The sequence below is a fragment of the Lissotriton helveticus genome, chromosome 3_1, assembly GCF_964261635.1.
Source record: "Lissotriton helveticus chromosome 3_1, aLisHel1.1, whole genome shotgun sequence".
Taxonomy (NCBI): Eukaryota; Metazoa; Chordata; class Amphibia; order Caudata; family Salamandridae; genus Lissotriton; species Lissotriton helveticus.
In genome coordinates, this window is record NC_136061.1 from 94,159,684 (window position 1) to 94,185,612 (window position 25,929).

At 50.0% G+C, this 25,929-nt stretch overlaps 1 protein-coding gene across 4 annotated transcripts in view; it reads left to right on the forward strand.

Annotated features, from left to right (window-relative positions):
* Nucleotides 1-25,929, forward strand: part of PAFAH1B1 (platelet activating factor acetylhydrolase 1b regulatory subunit 1) — a 593,618-nt gene that overhangs the window by 322,085 nt on the left and 245,604 nt on the right. For all 4 annotated transcript variants that reach the window (XM_078679307.1, XM_078679308.1, XM_078679311.1 and 1 more), the window contains one exon: nucleotides 14,903-15,005. In XM_078679307.1, the coding sequence (XP_078535433.1) occupies nucleotides 14,903-15,005 (103 nt within the window). The remainder of the gene's footprint in view (nucleotides 1-14,902; nucleotides 15,006-25,929) is intronic.

Here is a 25,929-nt window from a genome sequence, read left to right on the forward strand (position 1 = left end):
AATTAGGGGGAGAAGAAGGATCCAAACCCGGTTTTCTAATGATAGGAAGGACTATTGCGGATTTAAAGGAGGAAGGAACGGAACCGAGGGCCAAGGAAGAGTTAAGCAAGGTGAGAGGGGGTCCAGGGCAAGAGGTGAAGAGGGTTTGAAGGATCCGGGCCGGGGCACAGTCAGCTGGAGAGCCGGACTTAACTTTAGCAAGCAAAATAAAAAATTGTTCAGTAGTGATAGGGGGAAAGTGATCCAACAGCAAAGGCGGCGGTGGGTAGGGGGAAGGTAGCTTGAATTTGAGACTATGGAAATGTTGGCTTTGATGGCAGTAATCTTGTCAATAAAATAGTTATTAAGAGTAAGGCAAAATGACTGAGATGGGGCGAAACTGATGTTTGTGCGGTCAGAGGTAGCAAGCTGCTTGACAAGAGAAAAAAATCTCACGGGGTTTATTTACAGAGAGAGCAACTCTCTCTGAAAAATAAGCTGTTTTGGCCGACACAATTGCTTTCTTGTAGCTGTTCAGTAAGAGTTTATACCTAGTGCGGAGCAAGGGACAATAATTGCGTCTCCAGTGGCGCTCCGAGCGCCTGAGACTAAGTTTGAGGTCTTTAAGTTCGCTCGTGAACCATCTGTTGGCATCGTGGGGCCGGACAGATTTGACTTTCTTAAGGGGGTCAGCGATGTCACAGGAAGAAGAAAGCCAAGAGCTGATGGCATCAGCTTGGAATTCAAGAGGGAGGTCCGTCAAATCAGGTACTGTTGAGGCCAGAGAAGAGGAAAGAAGAGTGAGGTCAGTCTTGTTCCAACAACGGACTGACACATTCTTGGAGAATGGGATTTTAACAGAAGAGGCAGAAAAAATACTAAAAGAAATCATAAAATGGTCCGACCAGATACAGGGAAGGATAGAGGGAAGAGAAATTTGGCGGCGCAATGACCAAATTTGGTCTAAAATATGGCCCTTGTCATGTGTGGGGACAGTGATGTGAGGAGAGAAGTTCAGTGACTGAAGAGTGGCAGAGAAGTCTTTGGAGGCAGAACATTCTCTGGGGTCGTCGGGCCAGTAATTGAAGTCCCCAAGCAGGACTACTGACGAGTTGTTTACTGCCAGGGTGGCCAGGGTGCGGTGGCAGACCGTGTCGAATGCCGCGGAGAGGTCCAGGAGGATGAGGGCTGCAGTTTCCCCGTTGTCGAGCAGGGCTCGGACGCCATCGGTGGCTGCGATGAGGGCGGTCTCGGTGCTGTGGTTGGCCCGGAAGCCAGACTGCGAGAGGTCGAGGGATCCGTTCGTCTCGAGGAAGGCGGCCAGCTGCTTGTTGACGGTCTTCTCGATGACTTTGGCCAGAAACGGGCGGTAGTTTTTGATTTCGGTGGGGTCCACTGATGGTTTCTTCAGTAGAGCGCTAAGTTCGGCGTGCTTCCAGCTCTCCGGGAAGGTAGCGGTGTCGAAGGAGGTGTTGATGATGTCTTTTTAGCTAGAGAGGAGCCCTAGTATATCGCCCCCCCCCCGGACCACTCCTTGATTCCGCCACCTTACTTATGTACCTGATCTCCCCTTATGTGATCGCATCTAAAAGATTTCTACTCCTCAGATTTAAATGTGCACAGTGAGAGTCCAGGCGATCCAGATGCTGTTTCCCTCCTGACATAGCTATCCACACTTGATCACAGCTGACCAGCTCACCGCCTCCCTGAGCCAGCACCCTCCCGCCGGCTCAGCGAACCCCAGCCAGGCCGCCGACAACCTCACCAAGTGGATCAGCAACTGCGCGGACGAACTCGCCCCTCTGAGGACCCCGCCCAGCAGACCCGGCAGCAGAAAAACCCCATGGTTCACCGACGAACTCAAGAGCTCCAAGAAGAACTGCCGAGCCCTCGAGAAAGCGTGGAGAAGGGAACCAACAATGGACAACATGACCAACCTCAAGCTCGCCACCCGGAAACACCACCAACTGATCCGCGCCACCAAGAAAAATGCCTACAAGGACCGGCTAGACAACAACGCACACAACTGCAAGGAACTCTTCAACATCGTGAAAGAGCTCTCCAACGCCGGAAACAACGACATCACCCCGTCGCAAGACCTCTGCAACTCCCTCGCCTCATTCTTCCACAACAAGATCGCGGACATACACAACAGTTTCAGCATCCAACCGACGCACGCCACGACCACAGCAACGCCACCCACCACCACCCTCCGCGCCTGGACGCCGATCAGCACCGAAGACACCATCCGCACTATGAACTCCATCCACTCCGGATCTCCGACCGACCCCTGCCCTCATCACGCCTTCAACAAGGCCGACGCTATCATCGCACCCCACCTGCGGGACATCATCAACACCTCCTTCGACACCGCCACCTTCCCGGAGAGCTGGAAGCACGCGGAACTCAGCGCTCTACTCAAGAAACCTACAGCGGACCCCACCGAACTCAAGAATTACCATCCCATCTCGCTCCTCCCGTTCCCGGCCAAAGTCATCGAAAAGACCGTCAACAAACAGCTGGCCGCCTTCCTCGAGACGAATGGATCCCTCGACCCCTCACAGTCTGGCTTCCGAGCCAACCACAGCACAGAGACCGCCCTCATCGCTGCCACTGATGACATCCGAACCCTGATGGACAACGGAGAAACAGCGGCCCTCATCCTCCTAGACCTCTCCGCGGCGTTCGACACTGTCTGCCACCGCACCCTAGTACAGCGCCTCGGCAACATCGGAATCCAGGAGAAGGCACTGGAATGGATCACCTCCTTCCTCGACGGAAGAACACAAAGAGTCCACCAAAGTCATCTGCGGCGTCCCCCAAGGATCCTCGCTGAGCCCCACCCTCTTCAACGTCTACATGAGCCCCCTCGCGGCCATCGCACGCAAACACAACCTCAACATAATCTCCTACGCCGACGACACCCAGCTGATCCTCTCCCTGACCAACGACCCCGCCGCCGCCAGAACCAACCTGCACGAAGGGATGAGATGTAGCCGAGTGGATGACTACCAGCCGCCTGAAACTGAACTCAGACAAGACGGAGGTCCTCATCCTGGGCTCCTCGCCCTCCGCCTGGGACGACTCCTGGTGGCCCCCCGCCCTGGGCACCGCACCCAAACCGACGGACCACGCACGCAACCTGGGCTTCATCCTGGACTCCTCCCTCTCCATGACCAGACAAGTCAACGCCGTCTCCTCATCATGCTTCAACATCCTACGCATGCTACGGAAGATCTTCTGGTGGATCCCCACCGAGACCAGGAAGACCGTCACCCAGGCCCTCGTCACCAGCCGACTGGACTACGGCAACGCCCTCTACGCCGGAACCACCGCCAAGCTCCAGAAGAGACTCCAGCGGATACAGAACGCCTCAGCCAGACTCATCCTCGACCTCCCACGAAACAGCCACATCTCCGGACATCTGAGAGACCTGCACTGGCTCCCCGTCAGGAAAAGAATCACCTTCCGTCTCCTCACCTACGCACACAAAGCCCTGCACGACCAAGGCCCGAGCTACCTCAACAACCGAATCAACTTCTACGCTCCCAAACGCCACCTCAGATCAACCAGCCACGCCCTCGCCGAGGTCCCACGCATCCGAAGAGCGACTACAGGAGGAAGGTCCTTCTCCTACCTAGCCGCCAAGACCTGGAACTCCCTCCCGACCGACCTTCGCCTGACCCAGGACCACCTCACCTTCAGGAAGAAGCTCAAGACCTGGCTGTTCGAGCAGTAACGGCATCCCCCACCCCCCTCCTAGCGCCTTGAGACCCTACGGGTGAGTAGTGCGCTATATAAATGTTTTGATTGATTGATTGATTGAATTAACAAAAATTAATGATGCGCCTTCTCACGTAGCATGATGCACGATAGATCTAGTCCTTTTTAACACTCTCCATACTGTCTACAGTACAACAAGCCACCTTACATGGTCAGATCACAAAATCATTGACTGATAGGGCACCGGGTCCTTCAGGGGGGTTATCTCCTCCCGCAGGATGGTAAGATTAAGGGCCCAAGACTTGTCATGGTTGATCTTGAGACCTGAGGCCCTCTCGAAGAGGCACAGTATAGCGTGCAATGCCGGAAGGGACTCCCGAGGGCGCGCGAGGGTGAGCATAAGATCGTCCGCAAACAGCGCCACCTTTTTTCTCTGCAGCCAAGGGGGATACCATAAATATCAGGTGCCTGGCGAATCCTCTCCGCCAAGGGCTCCACTATAAGGGTAAACAGCAGGGGTGATAGAGGGCACCCCTGCCGTGTACCCCTATGAATAGAGCATGGCGTGGTAAGCTGACCATTGTTATGTTATTTAAATTTATATAACCGCGCACAGCTACCCCAAAGGGTTTCCCGGCGCTGACAGAGGAAGCAGGATGAAAAAAGAAGCAAAAACTATTGGCTAAAAAGCCAAGTTTTGATAGATCTGCGAAAAGATAAAAGATCAGTTTGTAGCCGATGGGGCAGTGGGGGTGAATTCTAGAGAGTAGGGCCAATCTAGGAGAAGGAGCGACCTCCCATGCGGGACAGTTTAATTCTCAGAACTTGGAATTTCCTTGAGTAGAGGATCGGAGTGTGCGGGTGAGAACATAAGGGGTGGCAAGCTGTTGTACATATTCGGGGGCGTTGGCATGCTTGATGTGGAACATATACGTGAGGGCTTTGAATTTTACGAGGTTCTCCACTGAAAGCCAGTGGAGATCAGTCAGTGACTTGGATGCCGAAACTGTTTTAGGCACTCTGCAGAGTAGTCTCGCAGGCGAATTTTGGACTCACTGAAGTTTGTGCGTGAATTCCTTGTTGATACCCAGATAGAGGATATTACCATAATCCAGCCTGGATGTAACCAGGGCCTGGACCACAGTGCGCTGAGTGTGGGGAGGGAGCATCCATACTATCTTCCTTAATCATTTCAAAATGGTGAAGCAGGTGGCCGCAACCCTGGTCGCTTGCTGCCGCTTAGAGAGAGACTCATCTATAATAAAACCCAGGTTGCGTACCTGAGTAGCCGGTTGAGGAAGCGAACCCATTTCTGGAGGCCAATGTTGGGGGCCCCAGAGGCTGCGGTCCTTGCCAAGGATCAAAACCTCAGTCTTATCGCCATTGAGTTTTAAAAAATTGGCGCTCATCCATGTCATAACTTTACTGAGGCTGGCTATAAGTGCCGAGGGCTCGGATGGTTTATGGTATGACAGAGAAAAGAGAATCTGGGTGTCGTCAGCGTATGAAAAAAGCGACAAGCCAGATTCTTCCACTAAGACAGCAAGTGGTCAGATGTAAATATTGAACAGCAAAGGGGTGAGGATTGAGCCTTGGGGAACTCCAAAAGGCAATGGATGGAATTTGGATTTAGAGGTAGATGAAAAAACTGCAAGGCTCAATCAGAAAGGAACGAGCTAAGCCAGCTCAAGGCTGTCCCGGTAACACCCGAGCACTGAAGGGCCTTAAGGAGTACAGTATGCAAGACCGTGTCAAAAGCCGTTGTTAGAACCGGGAGTCTCTGGTTGGCAAAGGTAAGTACCTTGGCCCAAGTGGGGACCCCTAGCTCCGGTCAGGGCAACGGAATAACCCTCTGAGATAACCCCTGCTCACCCTCTAGGTAGCATGGCGCGAGCAGTCTAGGCTAAACTCGGAGACAATGTGGATAACATTTGCACTTAACACAACAGCAATTCCCAATCCACCACAAACTGAGACCACACAGGTAAGTATATATAAAATATAACTTTATCTAGTTTCAGCATGTAAATGAAGCAGTTGCATGATAATCACTTCTTTAGAACAGATAGCATTTCTAGTTTAAAGGTTGCACGTTAAACACTTCACCTAGAACAAGGTTGCACTTAATTCTTAATTGGTCTTTCTTAATCTCAGGAAGTTCTCAAAACAAATGTCTCTAGTCTCTTAAATCAGCACTCAAAAATATGGCCACTGATTTATATGCCATTCGCTCTCAAAACGAGCCAAGGATCATGCCAATGTTTTATAACATAAACGGGACCCGGCCCCTAGCGTCGGGGACCCTTCGCGCTTCTAGCGCGTCTCACCGCAATGCTGTTGGGAGGGGGGATTCCCCTCCAGGCGCACCTCGCGGCGAGCGCTCACTAGCGCTCCAGCCCGGCCAGTCTCAGGACGCTCCACCGCCCGCTCTCGGTTCTCCAGGGAGCAGCGGGGAGCAGAGACGGCAGGCCGGGGGCTGGAGCACTCTTTCAGGTCCCTCGGCGAGGTCAGGTCAGTCTTCCCCGGGCCCGGCGGTGATCGCGGTGAATTCTCGGCTCCTCCAGTCGAGCGGGCCAATCCAGACGCGGCAGAACGGGCGAGCCTCCACAGCACCCGGGAGTCAGCCTATGGCAGTGCGGCTCCCGGGTCAAGCCTGCGATGACGCTCCTCGCCCTAGCCAATCACCGCACGGCAACAGTGATGACGCTGCGCCGCACGGGCCAATCCCGTCGCGGCGTTTGGTGAGGGGGCCCGGCTCTCTCGGCCAATCGGAGAGCAGCGGGCTCGCTTTCGGTCGCGTTGGTACCAGCAAGGTACGGGGCCCTTCGTCGGGGGTTTACTGACCCCGGGTCGCGGTGGTGAAGCTGCACCCAGGTTGTTTTAGTGCGCTCTGCTCGGGGAAGGCTCACAAACCTTCAGTCTGCACATAACACGTGTCGATGAACACGGCGACCTCACAGCACGGCACAGCAGCCGGTTGGGCAGACCATGCACAGCGCAGCACCCTCCAGCCAAACAGAGGGTCGACGGTCAGGCAAACAGCAGGGCTTCACGATCTCTTCAGCCCACAGCAGCTTCAGGGGACACAGCAGGGTCTTGGCAGTCCTTGGGCAACCTTTATGTCCCTGGGTTGCAGACAGGGGGCCAGCTCTTCTCAGGCCCTTGGAGATTCAAGCTGTAGGCACAGCACACAGCAAAGTCTCAGCAGTTTCAAGCAGGCAGGGACACAGCCCACAGCAAAGTCCCTTTCCCCTCCTCAGCTTCCAGTGATACAGCAGAACAGGTCAGCCCTTAGAGCACACAGCAAGGCAATCTTCCTTTAGTTCTCTCGCCGTCCTCCTTCCAGCAGAGGGTCCGTCTTGATTGTAGAGTTTCAGAATCTAACTTTCTGCAGACAGGGGTCCTTTCCTTATACCCCCAATGTCTTTGAAGTTCTTGGTGCATGGAGGCCCTGGGTCCAGTCTAAACCAGTTCTGGGGGTTGCGGAGCACTGAGGTGTCTCTGGCTTTCTTCTTCCTGTCAGCTTCAGGGCCAGTGGGGTCAGTTGACCACCAGGAGAGAGCGAATGTGGGGGAGGTAGGCAGGCACAGCCCAGCACTTATCTGGCATTCCTTCCTCCCTCCTCCCAAGCAGGCAGATGTGCCCTTTCATCCCCGGGATGGCTCCGACCCTCTCCTCTGGGGCTCTGCAGCCCCTTCCTGTCACATCCAGACCAGGCAGACATTCCACAAACCCAGGCACACAGAAAAAGGTTTAGACAAGAGAACAGCCACTTTCTAAAAGTGCTATTCTCCAACACAGGATTTAAAAACACCCTTCACTAAAAGATGTGTCATTAAATTCTGAGTCCAGGGATATCTTTCACTTATGTCCCATCTTGTTCCTATGGGGAGATAGGCTGGTATCACATGGGCCCAGCCCCCCTCCATGTTACTCTATGGAGCAAGATAGCCTTACAGCAGTGAGCACACAAAAGGGCTGTAGCCCACTACCAGAGCATAGTGCCTGCACTAGCACATGCTCTACCTTATCCATACACTGCACCCTGCCCAGGGGGGTACCTTGAGCCTTCCATAGGGGTGACTGATGTGCACAGACAGGGAAGGATTGGGCCTAGCCAGTGGGGACACTGGCCAGGCTGACATGGCAGTCACTGACTGCACACAGGCTCTGCGCTGGCAGGCCCGAGTCCATTTTAAAGCTACTCATGCGGGTGGCGCAATCTGCGCTGCAGGCCCACTAGTAGCATTTGTCATCACCAGCCCTGGCACACACAGTGCACTTTACTAGGGACTTCGTGGTGCTACAAATATGCCAATCAGGTATATTCAATCAATATCACAATTTACAGAGGGAGCACTTACACTCTGACACTGATCAGCAGTGGCAGAGTGTCCAAAACATCTAAATCAGCAAAAACGAAATCCAGCACAGCATCAAAACACATGAGTCAGAGGCAAAAAGATGGGGGAAGAACCACGCCAAAAGGTGTCAGGTCTAACAGCCGTGCTCAGGTCGAGGAGCACCAAGGTCATGGTCTTATCCTTGTCAATGTTATGACGAAGAGCTTCTGTGACTCCGAGTAGAGTGGACTCTGTAAAAAAGCCATTCCTGAAGCCAGATTGGGTGGGGTGAAGCAATCCATTTGTTTAAATAAATTTTGACAAATGGCCGTTTATATGTCTCTCCAAGATTTTAGAAAAAACAGGTAAGAGACATAGGATGAAAGTTAGAAGGAAGAGCAGGGTCTGCGTTGGATTTTCTTAACAGTGGGACCACCATTGCATGCTTTCAACTAAGAGGAACAGTAGAAGTCAATAAAGAGGTATTGAGTCGATTAAGAACGTAGTTGATCGAGGGCGGGGCAATCCGTCGCTGAACAGATATGAGCAGAATATCACATGGGGATCCTGATTTGATATGTCCAAGATGATACAAAAGTGCCTTCATGTCCAGAAGAGGCCAGGATTCAAGAGATGGCACTGTTGCCTAATCTGCACAATTTTCAGGATCAGGGGAGACCATGGAAGGGGTGGGAAGAACTGGCCAATGAAGAATAAATAGTCTCTACTTTATTTACAAAGAATTGCGCAAGTTCTTCGCATTGAGTAGAGTCAAGTGTGGGAGAAGGTTGTATAGTGGTGGCACCGGATAGGTCCTTGACCATTTTAAATAAAGTCTTAGAACAGTGTTTTTCCTGTAGGATAGATGCAGAGACATAATCAGCACGCGTCACTCGACAAAGGGAGTGATAGGCCCATTTGCTAGTGCTGTTTGCTTCAGCTGAGTAGTTCTTTCGCCATCGACGTTCCAAGTTTTTGGATTTCGTTTTTTCTCTTTTTAAGTCATCTGTGTTCCAAGGGGCCGGGGGACGATGATTATTAAACTTTCTGCACGTGGGAGGGAGACAGATATTAAGGGCCGTTTGAATCCAGCTTTCAAAAGCTGCTAGATCAGAAGTAACATTGTTGTGATATGTATGGGGGTTTAAAAATAGCAGGGAATTGAACTGAGCGATATCAAGCTTCGTCCAGTTCCTATAAGGAGTGGCAGAGATGTTATAGTTAATAGGTGCAGGACTAGATATTTCCAGACTACCACTCACCAAAATATGGTCGGTCCAGCAAAGGGGGAGGGCAGTCCACAAACTAATGAGGGTAGATTGGAAAAAATGGGATGTAGAAAGTGTCCCGCTGTGTGTGTGCGGCCATTATTTAGTAGTAGGATGTTCATAGCTGCCAAATCAGAAATCAGGGTGCTAACAATATTACAGCTGGTGTCCTCAAGATGGAGATTAAGGTCACCCAAGATGGAAAAATTGGCCGCTTGGAGCAGCAGAGGGGAAATAAAATCAGGAAACTTAGTAGCCCAGGGGCCAGCTGGTCCCGGGGGGCGGTACATGAGTATACCCGAAAGGGTGAAGTGTGGGGTTACAGTGAGTTTAAAAGCAGCAGCTTCACAGTCTGGAATGAGAAGGGCATCAAATTTACAGCAGAAATTGGATTTTAAAATTGTCAATCCCGCCACCGGTCCTGACTTCTCTATCCCTCCTAACGATGACATAATTAGAAGGCAGGGCACGTGCCAAATCAGGGCCCGAGCAGTCGGTGAGCCAGATCTCCGTTAGAAAAATAGCATCAGGTTGCCGGTCCACAAGAAGATAAAAAATGTCAGCCTGGTGTTTGGGGAGGGAACGAAAATTGATGCTTAAAAAGAGAAATTTACTGGGCATTTTAAGCCTTATTTTAAAAGAAGAATGAGTAGATTGGGGAGGAGTTATGTCAGGCATGATAGCTTTAGTTGAGCCATCAAGGTGGACATTAAAGGTGAAATTACAGCCAGGGCAGGTACCAAAATTATCAGCCGTCCTAAGGCTGGTGCAGCGGGAATGAAGGTAGCAGCGGAGATCAAGCAGCTGCGTGAAAGTAAAATTCAAGGTTGAGATGTTACGGGGGGCAGAGGTTTGAGCCCCGAGTCCCAGACGGGCGCATACGGGCTTGCCTTGGGCGCGCCTTTGACACGCCTGCAGCGCGCGAACGCTCCATTGACCCGAATCCTGGCCTGCGGCCCTATGTATGGGGCCATGAGCCTCATGATCATCTTTGGACCTAGTCCAACCTTCTGCAGGACCGCCCGAAGAAAGGTCCAGTCAACTCGGTCAAACGCCTTCTCCGCGTCTAGCGAGAGAAGGCAGGCCGGGATCTTCCAGTGATGCGATTTCCCCACAAGGTGCGCAAGCTTCTGCACATTACCCGCTCCCTGCCGATTTCGGATGAAGCCAACCTGGTCCGGGTCTACGAGCCCTGGCATATAGGTATCCAGGCGTTTTGTGAGTAGTTTGGTATATATTTTAAGATCAGTGTTTAGTAGAGCTATGGGGCGGTAAGACGCACAGAGCGCGGGGTCCTTCCCAGGCTTCGTTATCAACGCTAGCTCCGCCATGCCCATGTCAGAGGACGGTCCCTCCACGTCCATAAGTGTTAAACAGCGGTGTCACTGGACGGTGGTCCAAGACGGTTTGGCCGGGACCCGCTCCTGGCGCCGCTTTCGAGAAGGGCTGGTTGACGGCACCTCCGGCAGTCGAAGCAGCTGCACCGCATTCGGTAGGACCTTATTACTCTTCGTTTGGCTTCCCGCTGGAAGATGAGGGCAAAAGGGTAGCCCCATTGATATGAGATGCCTAGGGCCTGCAGCTTCTCAGTCACTGGCCTGAAGGCACGGCGTCTGCGCATGGTGTTGGGTGCCAAGTATTGAAAAATCTGTATCTTGTGCCCCTCGTATCTGAGATCTGGCTTGTCCCTTGCTGCCTTCAAGATAGCCTTCTTCTCTGTAAAAAAGTGCACCTGTGTTAAAATGTCTGGGAGAAGTCCCAGTCTCCCCGCGGGCCCCGAGATCTGGTGTGCCCGGTCCAAAGCCGGCGGGGAAGCGTCCTCATCCCCCCCAGACCTCCTAGAGGAGTTGCGCCACATAGGTCATCATGCCCTTCCCCTCTGTCCCGATAGGGAACCCACCCCCCCCCTCCCAGGATACGGAGGTTGTTCCGGCTTCTCCGGTTCTCCAAGTCCTCCTGCTTGACTTGCAGCTCGATGTTCTGCTCTTCCAACGCTGCCAAGCGCTGCCACAATTGCTCCTTGTCCTCCGTGCGGTCCTCCGTGCGGGCGTCCACCGTTTTTTCTAGCCCGTCTACCCTATCTCCCAGGACGGTGACATCCTTCCTAAGTTCCCGCACGCAGGACTGCACCTCAGAGCGCAGGGAGCAAATTTCCATCTTGAGTTCAGACATGAAGGAGGTCATAAAGGCCTGGGTCACTGGCTGTGAGTCCCCAACAGCTTGCGGTGGTCCCTCAGCGGGCGCCGACGCACCTGCTTTACCCCACATGGCCACCACCGGGTTGTCCCTGGGGGTAACCGCCTGGTCGGCCTTACCCCCTTTATAGCGTGTCATCGCCAGTTCCGCAGCTGCGGGCCGGCAGCCAAGCAGCGCACTCTGTATCTGCCAGGAGTTGTGTGCCAGGAAGGGACCCCCGTCCAGCCCCGGACACCGCAAACTCTATCTAGCGATGGGCAAGGAAGCAACCAGAGGACCAGATGCGCAGTGACCCCCCCCCCCCCTTCAGCCCGCAACCCCCCAGACTCAAGTACCACCTCCCTAGAAGCCCTTGTCCACCCCACCTCCCCAGAGACAGGATCACAAGAAGGACCCAGTTAATCCAGGGTCCACTCCCCTTCCTGGGCCAGCAAATTCAGGAAGCCGCTATGCAAAGAACCAGCCATTCCCACCAAACATGTGCCTCCCCTACCCCCACCCCCCCGCAGTAAGTAACCAAGGAGCGCAGAATGTTTAAAGAGTTTGTGTAAGTTAGTCCATGGTCCGTGCTGTCCACCTGCTCCACAACCCCTCCACCAGTCTCCCATGCACCTCAACGAGGACAAACCAATGCACGGGGGCCACTCAGTAGCGGGCCCTAATCAAGGGGGTGGGCCGGCTCACGCCACTCCTTGCTGTCCAGACCAGGCCGCATCCACACCCCCAGCTCACCAGTCTCATGGGCGGCCTCCACGTGCTCTCCTCACACTCAATGATGCAGGCCCTCACAGCTCCACCACCAGGCCACCCACAGGCTCCTTTCCTTCCCCAATACATCAGCGCAGGTAGAGGTAGGGGGCCCCAGCCGCAGCACCAGCCTGCGGGGGCAGCAAAACGCCGAATCCGGGTCTCAAAATGACGGCGCTCACCTGCAAGTCCTGCGGAGGCCCGCCACTTACTTCAAGGCCCCAACAAGTCACATGTAGCCAGTGCCCAAATGGCGGCACGGGGAGAGCGGAGAGCAGGACCCCGGAGGCAGCAACACGCAATGTCCAGAGCCTCCCAGTGCCGCCCGGGCCAGCGCTCCCAAATATGGCCCCCAGTTCCCCGCCACGCCGCACCTGCAATAGGCCTCGGTGACCCACCGTAGCAGAAGGCCCTCTCTCGGAGTCTGTCTCCCGCACAACAACCAGGGGGTGGCCTGCAGAGGAAGCTCCGCCAGTCTACGATGCCTCCTTGCCACTCCTCTGGCTACCCCAGCGCAGGCCCCACCAAAGCAACTGCCAGGTGCCGTTCGTCGGTCTTCCTCCGCTTCCCTCCCTGGCGAGTGCTGGCCTCCAGTCCTCTGCTCTCGCCTCCACCGCATAGCAGGCCCCCTTGAATCAGGGCCCAGATAGATCACTCGGGCAGCGAAAAGGCAGGACCCCCACCCGGGTCCACTCCTAGGTACGGCTCTCGACTCCCCCCCCCCCCCCCCCCCCCCCCCCCCCCCCAACTAAGACACGTCCCTCCGGGCAGCCGCAAGCCAAGCCTGACCGGTGCACCAGCTTCCGTGCGGCCTCAGGTAGCTCCCACCGCAGGGGCGGCCCGGGCTCTTTGCAGTGCACTCCACGGAAGAGGCCTCTTCAGGCCGCGCCGCCGCCTCTCCCCGCAGTGCTCCATCGCATCCAGCTCCCATCCATGATCCGCCGCCTCAGCCCCTCGGTGCAGCACCGCCAGTCCAGACCCCTCAGCCTGCACAAAGGGGACAGCAATCTCGCCAGGCGGCGCGGATCCGGCTACTCCGTCAGGCGTCACAAAATGGCGGGCTCAGCTCTCGGACTCGCCAACTGCAGCCGTTGCCAGCTCGTAGGTATGTCACTAAGCGATCCGCTGCTCCCCACAATTGCCTCGAGTCGCAGTTGTCAACCTTCGCCCCCGGTACCGCTTTAGAGCACCCCAGCTCCGCTATAATGGCTCATATAGGCTGTGAAGCACCGGAGCTCCTCGGGGACACGTCTCACCGCAGCGCCGCCTAAGCCAGCCACCGTCACAGCTGTTTTAAGTACTACTGATTTGCATATAACATTTGGGACACACTTGTAAGGAGGGGGGAGACAGAATGCCAATATACTTTGTGTTTATCCACTGTCTGGTTGCTGAAAGCTCAGATTTGATTTTACCAAAGCTCCGTTGCTGAGTTCGGGAGAGGGTGGAGTATAGGAACTACCTAATGCTAGTTTTTAGTTTTAGATGTGGGTGGACACCATGATTAACATAGTATAATCCCTACACACACACACAACACACCACACACACCAGCCTTCAGTCCCCAAGTTTAGTGTGGCAGATGACTTTGGCCCTCTTGAAAATGCCCAAAGTGGGTAGGGTTAGCCCATGGAACTTTACAAATTGGTTAGGCTGTCTCCAGGGGTCAATCTCACCAATGTGATCCTGCCAGGCATAAATGTAGCACTTCCATGCACCCACTTCAGAAACTGCTTAACCTTTTGAAGTCTAGAAGACTGGTCCTGCTGTTCCTCTTGTACCAAGAGCAAAGAAGTGGACTCAAAGGGTCATAAGACTGACCACTTGTTAAAGTTACATGGAAAAACCAGCTACAAGAGGCCTCGTTCCATAACTGACCAGAAGCACCTGCACTGGACCCTCCTGTTGGCCTTTGCTTGCCACCTTGCAAGTCTTTAAGTGCCTCCCATGAGTTGGTCTGGGTGAGGGCTTTAGAAGTGTGCTCATATTGTGGATTGGAACTTAAAGGACTAAAGTCAGAAGATAAAATCTATGACCAGGACGAACCTGGTTAGTGTATCAGACCAACGCTCCATCACAGTCCCTTTCAAATTGTTCCTAGGTTCTGTTCTACAGCTACAATTGACACTATTTCTACTTAAAACTTTAAGAAAATCATATTTCTGGTACCCCTTTTTGGATTTTTGTCATGTTAGTGTTCCTTTGTTTGTTAAATTTTACTGTTTTTTATTGTTTTGAATTTCAATAATGTTTCCTTTTTAATACTGCATAGATACTTTACACATTGTGTCTAAGCTACTCCTACATGCTCTGTGCCATAGCTAGCAGTGTGTTGAGCTCAGGTTAATTTAGTGAACTTAAGGGTTCACCCGGAGAAGAATTTTATTACTTTAGGTGGGTATTTTCCTACCTCATCTAATAACCCAATTTCTTACAGCAGTGAGTAATTCAAGCATGTGAATCCATGGAAGATGCAAATACTGGAGAACTACAGTTACAGTTAAGTATTTATTTTCCATATTTGTTGGGTTACGTGTATATTCCCAGGGGAAAATGACAATTGTAAACACTGAAATGATGTATGATGTATGGTGTTAATGGGACTGTGGCACTCTACTAAATGGAATTTTCTTTTTTTTTATGTAGGCCATGATCACAATGTTTCTTCAGTAGCAGTCATGCCAAATGGAGATCATATAGTGTCTGCCTCGAGGGATAAAACCATTAAAATGTGGGAGGTGCAGACTGGGTGAGTGATTCTGTCATATTGATTATTCATTTTCCTAAAAAACCAAGTGCATGCCATCAGTTTACTGAGGGATCAGTATGCCTTGCCCATTAACAATAATACCTGTAATACTTTGCTTTCTTCTTTTACCAACTTTGGAGTACATTTTCACAGCTTGAGCTAGTCCACAGCTTCCTCTCCCTCTCCTTTCTCCCCTCCCTCCCCTCCAGTGATCTTTATTAGTGTACACACATGCATGTTCTGCTTTTTTCTTCTTTCCTTAACTCCTCTTTCTGCATCAAGTCACTGGACTTAAAGAATCACCAGAGCATCTTTTTCTCAACTGGAGTCCATTATGCCAGAGAAAGTGGGCCCTTCTGTATTGAGGGCAAACAATATCAGTTTTTAATGCTCCTTCAACTTCTCAACAAATTGGGAGTACAACTAGTAATTCAGACTTCATTTCACATTGCAGGCAACCCAGTATCTTTTGAAGGCAAGAGTACTGTTTAATTTTCTGACCGGTGATTTTCAGTTATGTTTTAAAAAAATATATATTTTTGAGTGGAAAAACAAAAAAAGTTTCTCTCCCTCCCACACATTTTTAGGTCTCGCCTAGACGAAAGCAAAGCGAAGCTTTGCTGTCTAGGGCGAGACGACTTATGTTGTTACTTTCAGGGGAATGAGGACAGCAATGTTGCACGAGCTTTCTCTTTCCGAGATTGTACCTCGTGAGCGCGCACGTCGTCAGTCACGCATGCGCACAAAGAAAGCCATACACACTGCATATACACACACGCACCCCCCCTTAATCAGACACACAGCGCACACAGACAGACGCACGCACAAACACACTAAAACAGACACACGCGCATACACCCCACCCCCACTCACCCCTCCTCTCACTCAACACACTTACCTGTTCTGGCGGTGCTCGGCGGCGGATCTGCATCTCAGGCGGCGGTAGCGCTTTGCGGGGCTCTCTCACCACATGAGAGCCCCGCCTTCCCCATGAGCCCGGCCGCTCTTCACCCGGTCCCCCATCTCGGGACCGGGACTCAATGCGGAGCCTTCGTGGCTCCTCGGGCAGCTCTCTGTCTCTCAGCGCGATGGGGCGGGACTTCCGGTTGGGGCCGCGCTGGCATTGGCCGGCTTCCCAACCGTTTCTGGGTCATCGCGGGCAGCGCGGCGGCCCGGCACAGCCATGATGCGTATGTTCACTTTAAACTTCAGACACCGTTTCTTGTTTAGTTGGCTGGGGAGGAAGGCTGCCGGGGTCATGAGAGGATGAGGGACCGAGGGAGGTGGGGGCACAAATGTGGTTTTGTTTCTGCAGTTATCATATTTTATTTTCTTCTTTTGCAAGGACAGTAAGCCCCGGATGCAGTGAACCGGCGGAATTCCAGGCTCGGGAGCCGGTGCGGGCAAGCACCGGTCCCAGGCTGGCCTCCACTGCCGGAGCTTGGGGAAAAGAGCCCCGGTAGCAATGGCTGCAGTCATCTTTTATCCCCAACTTCTGAGGGCGCCTCCGGGCTGAAGGGAGCGCACTGTCATTTGGTAATGTTTTAAAGCCGGCTTTGTTGTGGGAAGGGATTTCTTGGTACTGTTTATGACTTTTTTCTTCGCATGCGCCCATCTTTTGGAACATGTCAAGTGGCGGCCTCTGTGAGCTGCATGGATAAGGGAGGCGAGCGGGCGGGCGCGGAAATGGGAGAAGGATGTGCGGGGAAGTAGAAGGCATGACAGAGGGAAGAGACAGTACCCCCGGGTTTGGGCTGAATGACAGTACCGCTTATGTGTAGTTTTTTTTCTTTATATATATATATAGCGGGAACAAGATCCGAAGGTATCATACCGCTTTACATGTGCAACAGTTTCGTTACAGACGGACACATTAATTTTTGTTAGGCACGGGTAGATTAAGTGATTTGCCCAGAATCACAGGATGTCAAGTGTCCCTGCAGAGACTCGACATCAGCCCCCCAGTTTAGAGGGCCACCGCTTTAGATGTTAGGCCACATTCCCTCATTAGTTTGTGTGTACCGAGTCCGCACTGCGTGTACCAAGCAGCGGACACCATGATAGGACGGCTGTCTTAGAAAGTTCACTATTAAGTTTGCACTGGAAGGTACAGCGCTCAGTCATTTCTGTTCCGCACGCAGGGGCGGGTCCGAGAAGATGTCGTTGTGTAACTCTAGCACTGGACCCAGAGAGACCCCGTCCTTGTACACGGGGCTGACGATGGAAATATGGAGCCAAATATACTTTTATCTTGTACACTGCATGAAATGAAAGTATAGAAGGGCAGGTCCTCGTTTTACAGATGTAGTTATTAGATAGAAGTGCCGCAGCAGCAGGGAAGTGCTCGTGCTCTCCCAATAAGAGATGTGCACCAAAGGATAAAGGTTTCGGTACTCTCCCTTTGAAAGTGGTGTCCCACTCTGAAAAGAGAGGATACTTTCACATTACACGTCTTGTGCCGCTCTGAGAAGTGCTGGTACTCTGATGATAAGGTTTGCTCAGCTCAGAAGTGCTGCCACTCTCCCAATAAAATACGTGCACCCTTAATTAGAAGGGCTGATCCTCTCCCAATAAAAGTAGTGCGGTCCTGCTTATTGGGGTTTATACTCTCCACTTCAAAGTAATGCAGCCCTCCTGAGAAGTGCTGGTACTGTGTCATTAAAAGAGCGCAGCCCTGCTAAGAAGTCCTGGTTCTCTTTCATTAAAAGAGCGCAGCCCAGCTGAGAAGTGCTGACTTACTTCTATTAAAATAGTGCAGCTCTGCTGAAAAGTGCTGGCACACTTCCATTAAACGAGCGCAGCCCAGCTGAGAAGTGCTGGTTCACTTCAATTTATAGGTCTCGTCTTTCATTAAGTTAAAGCCATTTGATTTGCTATACAATACCATAAGCAAAGCAAATGGCTTTAACTTAATCAAAGGCGAGACCTATTGCATTTTCAATGCTTGTTTTAAATACATCCACCTGCCCCCCCACCCGCGGTTTGTCCAACCAGCTTTCATGTGAGTTTTTCTAATACATTTCTGATTTCTTATTTGTACAGTGTCATGGAGTATACATAAAAAATAAAATACATTTCCGTTATTCAATATCAAATCTTTTGAATACATTTCATGTCAATATTCAATTGTGTTAAGGCGTATTTTATAGCAGGAACTCCAAATTGTCAAAGTGCAAACAATGCTAATGGCCTTGTCGTGTACCTCTCATTATTTTAAACGTCTTCGTCAAATACCCATTTACACATACTCTAGCATTTGGTTCTTTATACAAGGCTTTCACTGCACAAATGAACTGTTCCCCTGTCACTTTCCATTGCATAGAGGCCCACAGAAACTTCCAGGGAACCCTATCAAAAGCTTTTTCTGCATTTAAAAAGTTTGCGGCCATAGGGTCTCCTGACACTTGCCTCACATCAAACAGAGTAATGATCTTTCTGATGTGTTCTATGGTGCCTCTACTCGGGATAAAGCCATGTTGTTTTGGGGAAACAACTTTGTGTATCACCAGTGACAGACGAGAGGCTAGGGTTTTAGAGTAACTTTTCACATCCCCAGTTATAAGGGTTATTGGCCGATCGGACCCCAGTTCCCCACTAGGTTTATTTTTTGGGGGAAAGACAATATACGCCATAGCCTACAATGCTGGTGGAGTCATGCCCTTTGCAATCTGCAAGAACATAGTCAACATGATTTCCTTCAATTGTTCCTGAAAAACCTCATAAAAATCTGTAAGGATCAAATCGGGTCCAGTTGCTTTCCCTCTCGGTAAACTGGACAGGGCTACTGCAATCTCTGTCCAGGTTAGAGGTTGTTCTGGGTGGTCCCTCCCTTCTACTGATAAGGACACCTCAGCAGCTTGCGCCAGATATTCCCCTATTCGTTCTTCCCTCTGACTCCCCCCCCCCCCCCCTCTCCCTCCCTCCACCCCCATTCCCCGGACCTCTGTGCATATAGAGTCCGGTAAAATTTTGAGAAAGCAGCTCGTATTTCCTACACATCCAAAACAACCCCTATCAGAGGATCCCTTACTTCCTTTATTTCATTCCCTGTGATTTCTTGCCTTGTCTTGACCGCAAGTAGATGACCACCCTTTCACTGTACTCATACATACCCTCATGGTGCACTGTTGCCTTATCAATGTCCTTTCTCAGTAATTTCTCCCCAGTTGCTTCTTTATTAGCAGCTACCCCTAGACGAGCATCCTCAATACTATCCTTCTGTTGCAGGGCCTTAATTAGTTTGCTTTCAGCCTGGGCCAAGCTAGATTGTTGGGAGTCCAGGCTTGCCTTTGCCTCTTTATTTTTCCTTATTGAATATTGAGTTGTTAGTCCCTCTGAAACTCATTTGTCGGCCATCCTAGTAAAGCGGGGTCATCGACATTACTACCATAAAGGGAGCATATCGTAAAGTTAGGAAAGCCTGGGTCTGCAACTGGCAATTTTTTAAATATATCGTTCAGGCCACATATATTGACCGCTGTGATCCTTAATTTGATCCTTTTGAATTTTTTCAGTTTTACCCCACACTAGAAATCTCTTTACTCCATAATATCCTCCCATGCATTCACTTGCAACCTCCCGTACACAAAACCTACACTGTGCAAAACCTGTCATAATCCTACAGTGCCCCCCTCTCCAATCCAACCCCCCCAAAACCCTAAAAAACCTGGGCAAACCGGCATGGCCTGAACGATGTGCACCTGATAAACTGCCCTACCACCCCCCTTGATATATAAGAAAATATAGTACCATTAGCGACTGCTCTTAATTAGTTTTTTAGATTAACCTCTTAAACTCATACAACTCAAATCTTATTCACTTAGTCTTCCCCTCCTTTTACTTTCCTTGTTCTCTCCTCCAGGAAGGCCCGTGCTTTATTTGCGTGGGCAATATCCGGCTTAACAAAAAAAGAAACCCCAAACATCATTGTAAGATTTTGGCGAGTAAGGTCGGGCTTGGTCATACACCAATTGTCTCAACAGGAAATTTCCAAAGAATACCAATACGGCCCTAGGTCTTTCTTGGGCTGTTTTCTCATCGTTAAGGGTACCCGGTGGGCACGTTGGATCTCGCTGTCTCATCTTCACTTGTTCGGGGAAGGTGTTCTTTAAAAGATTAATTATATACAAGCGCAATTTGTTTCTACATTATCTATTTTCCTGCTCCTCCAGTTTGGGCATAACATCTGACAGAGCCTCCCCCTGGCCTGTATTTTACACCTTAAGGGAGTCCATCTCCACTTCAAGTCTCCGTCCGCGTCTCAAAAGATGTCAATCTCTCTGCGATATCTCCTATGTTCGAGGCATATGAGCTGCCGATCCTACATTTAGCAATAGATCGCCACCTGGTGTTTGGCTCGGATGATTGCAGGTTGTTGTCTTCTTGGAAAAAGTCTTTGTAGTCACGAGATAGGTGACTCCTCCCTTGGACAATACTGTGCATGGTCATCAACTCCATCCTCAGATTGTTTTTTTCCGCCACTGGGTTCGGATGAAAGTTTTCTGCTCTGGCTAGAAAAAGACTTTTTCTGCTCCGGCTAGAAAAAGACTTTTTCTGCTGTTTTCGAAGCGAGAAACTTCAAACAAACTTTCGACATCGAATAAACTTTCGACATCACCAGCTACATTCCAGTGCGCGGGCCGTTGGGCCCATCGGGGCCGTGCGGCCTACGCCTCATGGAAAGAACTCCATTCAAGAGATGCCCGGTATGTCAAGCAAAATTTCCTCATAACAACCATCACGAGGTTTGTAACCTCTGTCTCTCGCCAGAACACGACGAGTCAACCTGCACAGCCTGTGCCGCCTTCCGATCGAAAAAGACCATTCGGGATGAGAGGGCCCGTCGACACGAAATGAGGAGATCAGCACCAGCACCGGAGGCCATCTTTGAAGAGGAGATCGTCGAAGAAGACGTCTCCGAGGACGAATATCCAATCGAAGATATCTCCGAGGACGAGCCTCCACTCGGCGCAGAGGAGGGCTCGCCTGATCTCCAGATAATATCGGGAGCAGAGGATTCGGATGATTCGATCCCATCTCGACAACCCGTGAGTACACCTGCCCCTACACGACAGACAGTACCCAAACAGAAGGCAACGGTCAGCACTCCGCCCATGGGGCCCAGTCGAGACCGACGTTTACCCGGCTCTGAGGAAAGAGAATACACCTTCCGGTGCCTTGGCACCGAAGAAACACCATGTGCCAGTTACACCTCCTCCATTGGCACCAAAACATCCTTCGACACCGAAGGACTCGTCGGCACCGAAGATAAAACACCCTTCGACGCCCAAAGACAAAGATACTTCGGCACCCGTACCATCTATGCCAAAGCCAAAACCTGTACCAAACCCGAAAGCTTCGACTCCGAAACCTTCCGGTTCAAAAAACAAAGAGAGGGAGTCCGTTTCCCGCGCCACAGGAACAGCAAAACCTGTATCCATGCCGAAACCTCTAGTATCGGTACCGAAGACCCCAGAAAAGGCTAAACAACTTTCAGCACCGAAAACATTGCCAAAAGACTCAACTACTCCTCATAAGGAAAAAAGCACTAAATAACCTCTATCGGCTACGAAAAAATCGACGCCGAAGAAGATTATAGAAGAGGAAGAACTGTTAAGACCAGATCCTAGACAGAAAAAGGTCTTTATTAATCCAAAAATTGGACATGTGAAATCAATCCCTCGTAAGAAAAGACCAGCAGACACACCACTTACACCTGTGGTTCCTGCCAAAAAGGACTGTGCAACTTCTCCAATGCACCCTTCCTCTCCTTCACCTTCTTCCTCTCCTATTACTCCACATGTGGAACCTATAACTTCTCCTATTCACTCTCCTGCATCATCACACCACACTGATGAGGAGTATGATTTGGGTGGGGGGAATTATGTTCCAGAGACACATACATACCCTTTAGATGAGGATGTTAACACAGAATACCCTAAGGATGATGATGCATATAACTTTGCAACAAATAATGCACCAGACATCCTTATTCCTCAGTACTACCCAACAAAACCTTCCCCTACAGAGGACAGTATTGGTTTTAATCATTTATTGAACAGAGCTGCACTTTACCATGGGGTTCCTATGCACTCTGATGCCATTGAGGAGGTCTTCTTGTTAGACACTTTCGACCAGTCACAAAGGTCTACCCAAATATTACCAATGATCAAGGGAGTCATTAAACATGCTCCAGAGATTTTTAAAGATCCAGTAAGGTGTAGGGTGTTAAATCCTAGAATCGAGAAAAAGTATAGGCCAGCACCAGCTGATCCAGTATACATTAAGGGTCATCTGCCATTAGACTCCTTAGTGGTATCAAATGCACGCAAAAGGGCTAATTCTCAGACTTCTGGAGACACACCCCCGCCTGACAAGAGTCCAAAATTATTGATGCGTCAGGGAAACGAATTTCTGCTCAAGCAACAAATCTATGGCGCATAGCAAACACACAGGAATTACTCTCACGCTACAACAGGGCTCATTACGATCAACTAGAGAAGTTAATGGAACACCTACCAGATCAACATAAGGATGTGGCAGCAGAACTTTTACAAGAAGGCAAATTAATTTCAAATGCCTCAATTAAATGTGCACTAGATGTAGCTGACACAGCATCCAGAGTATGGTTACGCATTTCGGGATTTAAACCAGAGGTACAAACTACCATCCTAAACCAGCCCTTTAATCAGAACCAATTGTTCGGACCAGAGGTAGATAATAAATTAGAAAAGATGAAGGACACAGACACCGCTAAGTCTATGGGGGCATTACAATCCACCCAAACTAGAGGTTCTTTTCGCCGCTCTTCTTATAGAGGAGGCTCCAAGCAAACCGACGCAGACACAACATCATCTTTTAAAACACACACGCAGATCTCCTCTAATAGAGGATATTTTAGAGGAGGATACAGAGGCAGTAACAACAAGGGAAGAGGTAGAGGTAGTAACAACAACCGATCCTCTTCCACTCCTAAACAGTGACTTCCCTCTGTCTCCCCTACAGCATTCCACTCCTGTGGGGGGCAGACTTTCACAGTTCCTACCTGTCTGGAACTCCATCCCAACGGACAGGTGGGTAAGGTGGGTAAGACAAATGATCCAACATGGCTACTGCCTAGAACTCACAGCAACCCCCCCCAAACATACCACCCAGGCAGCGTCCAATGTCTGCAGAACACATAACTCTGCTTCAACAGGAGGTTCTAGCACTTCTACAAAAAGATGCTATTCAAGTAGTTCCATTAGAAGAACAAGGAACAGGAATCTACTCCCTGTAATTCCTAATTCCAAAGAAGGACGGGACATTAAGACCAATTCTCGACCTCAGGCCCCTGAACCACTACATACAATCAGATCATTTTCACATGATCACTTTACAACAGGTACTCCCATTACTACAACAGGGAGATTTTCTGTCCACACTAGACCTAAAGGACGCTTACTTTCACATTCTAATACATCCTGCGCATAGGAAGTATTTAAGGTTTGTCATACAAATCAGTTCAAAGTCCTTCCATTTGGGGTTACAACAGCACCACGAGTGTTTACAAAGTGCTTAGCTCTAGTGGCAGCACATCTCAGAAGACAACAAATACATGTCTTTCCCTACTTAGACGACTGGCTCATAAAAGCAAGATCGTACAACCAGTGTGCACAACACACAAAACAAACAATTCAAACACTGCACAACTTAGGGTTTACGATAAACTACACCAAGTCGCACCTAAAGCCGTCGCACGTTCATCAATATCTAGGAGCTACTATAAACACATCGGTAGCTCTAGCGTATCCCAGTCAAGCCAGGATTCAAAGTATTCAGGACTTAGTCTCCCTTTTTCAATGCCAGCACTCTCTACCAGCCAGAGTGTTCATGAAACTAATAGGGATGATGGCATCTTGCATCTTCATAGTTCCTCACGCAAGACTGCAAATGCGCCCACTACAAGAATGTCTAGCACAGCAGTGGAATCAGGCTCAAGGTCAGCTCACAGACCTGGTGTTGGTAGACAGACGTACATATCGCTCTCTGCAGTGGTGGAACACCAAAAATTTGACAAAGGGGCGGCAGTTCCTAGATCCAGTTCCACAGACAGTGCTCACGACAGATGCATCCCTCACAGGATGGGGAGCCCATCTCCTGCATTATACCACACAAGGTCAATGGAACAATCAACAGAAAAAGTTCCACATCAACCATTTGGAGTTGCTAGCAATTTTCCTAGCACTCAAAACATTTCAAGTGCAAATACAAAACCAAGCTGTACTAGCCCGGACGGACAATATGACAGCCATGTATTATATACAAAAACAGGGGGGGCGGGGACACACTCTCTGCAACTGTCCCAACGTGCACAGAACATTTGGAGATGGGCCATCCCTCAAAACATACATCTGACAGTAGAACACCTTCCAGGGATCCACAACCAGATAGCAGATCTGTTAAGTCGCCAATCACAACAGATTCACGAATGGGAGTTGCACCCACAAGCACTTCAACCATTCTTCCAAATGTGGGGGCATCCACAAATAGACCTGTTTGCCACCCACGAGAACTCAAAATGCCCAACTTGCGCCGTAGGTTACCACACACACGGTCGGAGGGGAATGCAATATGGATTAACTGGTCAGGCAGATTTGCGAACGCTTTTCCGCCTCTCCCACTCATTCCACTAGTAGAACGCAAGCTCAGACAACAGTCCCTCAAACTAATACTAGTGGCCCCCACATGGGCACGTCAGCCGTGGTTCACCACGCTACTAGATCTCTCATTGGTTCCACATCAGAAATTACGGCTCACGCTATCCCTGTTAACACAGAACCATGGAGAAATAAGACACCCAGAACCAAGCCAACTGAATTTGGCGATCTGGCTCTTGAAGTCCTAGAGTTTGGTTACTTAAACTTAACAACAGACTGTATGAATATAATTAAAGAAGCTAGAAGACCCACTACCAGAGCATGCTATGCTGCTAAGTGGAAACGATTTGCAATATATTGTAACAACAATCACATCGATCCTTTGGATGTTTCCATCCAAAATATTATTTTCTACCTTCTACATTTACAAAGGTCCAATTTGGCTTACTCTTCCATACGCCTGCATCTGGCAGCTATTGCAGCATATTTAGAGAATAGACCGCATCTATCTCTATTTAGAGTACCTGCAATAAAAGCATTTATGGACGCATTAAAAAGAATAATCCCACCCAGGTTACCACCTGCTCCAGTATGGAACCTAAATGTAGTCCTTACAAGACTCATGGGACCCCCTTTTGAGCCGTTACATAAATGTGAACTGCAATTCCTAACATGGAAAACTGCTTCCCTTGTTGCCATTACCTCTCTCAGAAGAGTTGATGAAATACAAGCATTCACAATAGAAGAACCATTTTTTCAAATACATCCTAACACAGTGGTTCTTAGACCCAATCCAAAATTCCTACCAAAAGTGATTACCCCTTTTCACCTAAACCAGTCAGTAGAGTTACCAGTGTTTTTTCAAAAACCGGACTCTGTTGCAGAAAGAGCTTTACACACCTTAGATGTTAGAAGAGCTCTACTATATTACACAGACAGGACTAAATCCTTCAGAAAGACAAAACAACTATTTGCATCTTTCTCTCCCTCACAGAAAGGCAATCCCATCTCTAAAGGAGGTATTGCTAGATGGATTGTAAAGTGTATTCAAATATGCTATCACAAGGCTAAACGTACACTAACGGTTCCTCCTAGAGCACACTCCACTCACAAACTAGGAGCCTCTATGGCTTTCTTAGGAAACATACCATTAGAGGACATATGCAAGGCAGCCACATGGTCTACAATACACACCTTCACTAAACACTATTGTGTTGATGTGCAAGCCAAGCAGCAAGCTGCAGTAGGCCAAGCTGTTCTTAAAACATCATTTCAGTATGCTGCAA